Genomic DNA, 5,991 nt, shown 5'->3' on the forward strand with positions numbered 1-5,991 from the left:
ACTGAAGAATTGCAGCTATTGGAAAGCTTGGGGTCATTGAAACAAGCATCATTCCCATGTAAGTGAAGTACAACAGTGTGCAAAACATCGAATAGAAGTACCAGAAGACCTTGTAGGCTGACCAATAATATCCAATCATCGGATATGTGATGACACTAAATACAAGAGTTTGGGCTAAAAGATATGGTATTTCAATTGCCACCTACAAAATCAGGTAGGTGGAATCAACTCAAATATGAAGCAGTGAAGAGTGAACTATTAAAAAAAAATTGGACTTAATTCAACACCAAAAGTCAACTCATGAATTGAAGATTATCCAAGATCGTGTAACGCCGGTACGACACAACGGGCACACCCAGACATATACAACTAAAGTGTGGATAATGGGAGCCCAATACTGACAATACAACAACTTGGATGGGCAACTCTGATACCATATTCAACAAGTGGACCTTGGACTTCACTCAACTCCAAAAGCCTTATGAGGAGAGAATTGTTCATGATCAGACAATAATTTGTTCTATGAATCAATGTGGGATCCCCTAACATAATAAACTGTTAAAGCTTGTAAGGAACATGAACTTGGAAATACAGAAAAGATACTACAATATTAACAGGGAAAAATGAAAATTGAAGAGAAGTGTACAGCGTGGTGTTATGAATCCCTGTAGTCTCAACTCTCAACAAGTCAACATGTCATGCCAATTTGATAGTCTTATATATACCTGTGCTAATGCATATGCCCATGGAGCATACATCCCAGCAAATCTTTCCCTGTACAAGACTGATCGCTCTGTAGTCACATATGGTAAAACAGAAGATGCATTGTTAATGCCACAAACGATTACTGCAGTGTACATAGCACCAAATACACTGAAGATGCTCTGCTGGTTATCTCTGCCAAACAATGGGAAAAGGAACAAGATGACAGTTAGTTTAAGAAAATCATCAAGTTCTTGAAGTATGGGTAACATAAACATAATGTTACACTGTTTAGTTGACAGAACCAATTCAACTAAATTGGGTGAGTGTTAGGGATATAGTAGATATGCCCTAGGTACATCTTCGATTCGATCTTTGACATGTAAATAAATTTTAAACACGAAAAGATCCTTCCGCTGCGTGTTACGAACACCTATATGCAATCCTTATAAGTGCAAAAAGGAAACTTCAGTTCTACATCAATTTTGAACTATAAACATGGAGCTCCAGAGTTTTATTATTGCTGCATGGCATGGGTAACATCAACCAGCAAGATAAAAGAAGGCCGAAATGTTCGATGTTAACAAACCGAAAAGGAAAAGATGAATCTGAGAAAAATTTATAGGATCACACAACCTAATTCCTTTTGAAACTGTGTCACGACAATCACTTGTGCGTCAAAGTTTGGGATAAACATGTTACTCAAAAGGGCACAGAAATTTCCATGAGAATGTAAATAGTTTTATATCACACAGTATAAAGCATATGTCAATAAGTTATTGAAGCTTTTGTTTAACATTATTGCCCACTTACAGTTTCTTCCCTTGATCCCAGAACAGCAATCCATAAAGAAAGGAAGCAATAAGCATGTTCAGAGAAGGCATCAAATTGTATGAAGGACTCCTCCAATACGACCAGTACTGCTTCCAGAAGCAGGTCTTGAATTGGCCCCAGCCATTCTGTGAAAACCGGATGGGGAAATGCAAATCTTTTGAACCAGATGGTGGGAAACTCAGCCTCTTTACAAGCTCTTTGTTATTTCTACGACCAATGTAAGTCAAAAAGTAATCACGCACTACTTATGTGCAAAATGTGCTTATAATTGATACAATGTGCAAGATGCATTTTAGAATTAATTCAGAACTAAATGAGGTGAATAGCTGTGACTAACTTGTGTAGATCAGAATTCTTATAGACTTCAGCAAAGTCTATGCTAATCTTGTCTTCGCTAGATGTCAACGTAACCTCTAACATCCAGGTCGCTGGATTGTACTTGTTTTTTATTTTTGGCACACCAGAGATACCCTTTAAAAGAAGTGTCAAGTGATAAAACACAAAAGAACAGTTTCAGCTTTTATGAAAAGAAGCTTCTATTAGTGGCTTATTGCAATTAAATAACAAGGGAAATTAGTGCACCTCAAAATATTCGATCATTTTACTAGATTTTTGACCGAGTGGTCCCCAGTAGATCATGCGCCCACCAGTTTTCAGTAGAATCAGCTGCAAAAGAGTACATTACAAACAAATAACCAGTTGAGGATATCCATGAAGGACAAACAATTAAGAAATTAGATGAGTCTGCTTGAAAATTAATGGAGATGGAAAATTTCTGCGGCATTGTGTAACACTCCTCAAATTTATAAAAGTTTCAAGACACGTTAAATATAGAATTTAATTTTTTATAATCTTAAATTATACTTCTATTACGGATTTAAATCCTTGTGATTGATTTTGAATTACTTTTCTATTTATAAATAATTGGACATACAATTTGGTGGGGAAATATTAATAATTTTTAATATTACTAATTATTAAAAGTAGGAATAATTAAATACTAGATTGTCAAAACAAAACAAAACAAAAGAAAAAAAAAAAAGAAAGAAAGCAAAAGAAGGGTCACGTGCAACAAAGACAATAAAGGGTTCTTGGCAATTAACAGGCAAAACTGGTAAGCCTTAGGAAAATTTAAAACAAAGCGACATTCTGTCGCCCAACAAAAACAGAAGCGGCGTTAGCAAATACTTGCGCAGGCAACGAAAATTCTAGGATTCTTTCTAATTCTTGAGCTCAGGTATATAAATTCCCTATTGTCAATTATCCTATAGTAGTAGTAGGTAAGAATTGAATAATTAATTCACTTCTTTCTCTATATCAACAATAAATTTCATATTTAGGTATAGTACTTTAGAATTGATTGAAATGCACTGGTTGTTATAGAATCGATTGTTTGACTGGTGTCGATTGGACTAGGGTCTACATATTGGCTAAAGGAGTTTTGAGGTGAGTTGATATAACCCTTTAATAAAGTGGTTTAACTCAAAGCACGCACACAAGGTATTTGATGAATTGCATAAAAGAGTTAATATATACTTAATTGGAGTAGTAAGTACCCATTAGCTTAGAATTATTTTCTAGCAAAAGTTTAGATGATTATTTGGATATATGTGCATAGATTTCAGATTTTTATGTTATTCATATATGCCATTTTCATGTTGAAAATTTATGAAGGATCAAGAACCTTTATAAATACTTTTGAATGTTTATTTCATTCTTATGTCATGCCTTACATTTAAGGATACCAGTATGAGTATGTATAAAAGATTTAGACTTGAAAAGTCACAAGAAGAAGTTTTAGAAAGAAAAGATTTTGGGAGTATCCTTTATTCTGAGAAGGGGTCATCGTCCAGGCTGAGGGTCCTGACCAAGGCGTTGACTTCCTGAAACTACTTGTGCCAAAGTAGGGAGCACACGAGCCGAGAGTCTCGTTGCTGAGAAATTACTTAGCCATGCTAAGGTATGATACATGAGCGCTGAGAACCATGAAGCGAGTGGCACCTCGTGGATTGGGCCTATTCGATCAGGTTGGGATCGAACCCGTGCCGATCACACGGGGACTGAGACAGAATTAAGTCAGAATAGTTGGAACTCCCAAAGTATAAAGTGAAGTATTTTTTTTTATATAGGAAAGAAAAAAAAGAATTTCTTTTAGAATATTCATAAACTGCTATTATGCGATTATTTTGAATTATTCTTATAAGCTTTATGCTTTACATGCATTTAGAACCTTTGCTCATAATATATATGTTATTAAAGTTTTGCCCCCTGTTGTTGAGACTCACTGATTACAATGGATGGTACTGACGTTCTCTTTTGGGAACCTACGTTGGTCTGCGATACAACGTAGGAACCGAATTTGCAGGCGAGCAGGCTACGAGTTAGGACTTCCTTCTCTTCCAGTGCTATTGGTGAGCTCCGCTTTTGTTCGTGGAGTATTCCTTATAGTCATTTTTATTTAGCTATTTCTTTGTTTACTTAGAGAACTGGCCAGGAAATCTCATGTCCTGAGCAGTGCGTCAGTTTATCAGTAGAGGCTTCGTAGACATAGTCATTGGGTTGAGATTCAGATGTTATTTTATAATAACTTAGCAGTAATTCAGTAGTTACTACGAATAAAGTTTTGGAGTTGATTTATTTAAATATTTGAATTAATCAAAAGTATTTTGTTAGAGTATTGCTTTGTTGCATATAAAGTTTGGAGTTATAATAGGTTTGATAAGCAGAGATGGTTCGCTCGGTCATGTTTAGTGATCGAGTGCCGGTCTCGGCTTGTTCAGAAAATGGGTCGTGACAAACTTGGTATCAGAGCCTCAGGTTTATGGAGTCCTAGGGGTCTATGAAGCCGTGTTAGTAGAGTCTTGTTTATGGGTATGAAGCGCGCCATACTTATAAACAGGAGGCTACAAGCATTTAGGAAAAGTCTTATTTTTCTCATACTTTAGATCGTGCAGTAGATCCTACCTCTAAGAAATTATCTAATGTATTCGTTTCTCCAAAACTTGCAGAAATGGCTCGTACTCGCAACTCTGACACCGACACTCAGGATGCTGCTCAAGAAACTATTGCTAATATTGTGACTCAAGGCAGAACTAAAAAGGCTTCAACTCAGAAAAGGAAGGGCAAATCTACAAATGGTGTTCAAGTACCCCGGGTTGAACATGAAGAAGGGGTGGAGCATGATGATCCAGTACCTCAGGATCCAGTACCGCCCCCAACAGCAGCTCCGGCTCAGGCAACTATATCTCCCGAGGTGGGTCAGATGTTTAATGCAGTCAACAGTGTTATGGAGATGTTTAAAGCCTTTATGGCCAACCAGAACGAGAGAAGAGATGAGATTCCACCTCAATCAAATAGACAGAACAATTCTGAGTCCTCAAGAGTGAATGAATTTTTGAAGTTGAGTCCTCCAGTGTTCCATGGTTCTATAGTTGATGAAGATCCGATGTTGTGGCTGGAGGGTGTCAAGAAAGCCCTCCGAGTGATGAAAGCATTTGATGATGAAGCTGTGGAGCTGGCTGCTTACCAGCTTAGAGATGTGGCCGGCGCTTGGTTTGAGATGTGGGAAAATGAAAGAGATGAAGAGGATGGTCCGCCTACTTGGGAAGAATTTGAAGAGACCTTCATGGCTAACTTTATCCCAGAAGAGGATAGGGAAGCTAAGGCTACAGAGTTCGAACAGCTCAAGCAAGGGAATAAAAGTGTGCAAGAGTACTACATGGAATTCATAAGGTTGGCTAAGCATGCTCCTCACATGGTTAAGATAGAAAGAGCAAAGATTCGCAGGTTTGTTGGCGGTTTAGCTTACCACATTAAGGATACGACATCAGCTGCAGCAGTAGGGATGACAGTCTTCTCCTCTGTTGTGGGGTTTGCCAAGCACTTAGAAAAAGACAGACAACAAAGGAGAGAAGAAAAAGAGCATAACAAGAAAGCTCGGACAACGGGCAAGTTTAATGGTACATCCAGTGGAGGTGGAAGGGATTCCTCTAATAAGGAGTCATTAGCACCAGCTCAGTCCGATCATCAGTCAGGTGGTGGGTCTTCCTTCAGACGTACTCAGAGTTATGGAAATCAGTCTCGCCAAAATCAGAATTTTAGGACATCATCCTCACATAGCCAGAGTCATGCTGAGCAACATTCACACCAACAAGGTCTTTGTGGAACATGTAAGCGGCAACATTCAGGTCAGTGCAAGCTCGGGTTTCATGGTTGCTACCACTGTGGAGACATTGGTCATATAAAGGCCAACTGCCCAAAGTTGCTACGTAATTTCAGTGGTGGATCAACTCGTCCTTCTAGTTCCTCAGCTACTGCAGTTGCACCACCTCAGACTCGTGGTTCTCATAATCAGACCGGGCATGGAGCAGGAAGAGGTACAGACCGAGTTACTCAGGGAGGGGGACAACCCCGTCTATTTGCTACACTTGATCGTCAGAGTGCAGAGGCATCTGC

The 5,991-nt window shown here is 38.5% G+C and overlaps 1 protein-coding gene across 1 annotated transcript; it reads right to left on the minus strand.

Moving 5' to 3' along the window:
- LOC109233737 (pleiotropic drug resistance protein 3-like) lies at nt 401–2,320 on the minus strand. Its single transcript, XM_019399603.1, has 4 exons — nt 2,261–2,320; nt 2,142–2,202; nt 1,516–1,780; nt 401–897 (listed from the first exon to the last, which is right to left on the minus strand). The coding sequence occupies exons 1-4, from the start codon at nt 2,318–2,320 to the stop codon at nt 681–683; spliced, it is 603 nt and encodes a 200-aa protein (XP_019255148.1). The 3' UTR covers nt 401–680.

The sequence above is a fragment of the Nicotiana attenuata genome, chromosome 10 (assembly GCF_001879085.1).
Source record: "Nicotiana attenuata strain UT chromosome 10, NIATTr2, whole genome shotgun sequence".
Classification (NCBI taxonomy): Eukaryota; Viridiplantae; Streptophyta; class Magnoliopsida; order Solanales; family Solanaceae; genus Nicotiana; species Nicotiana attenuata.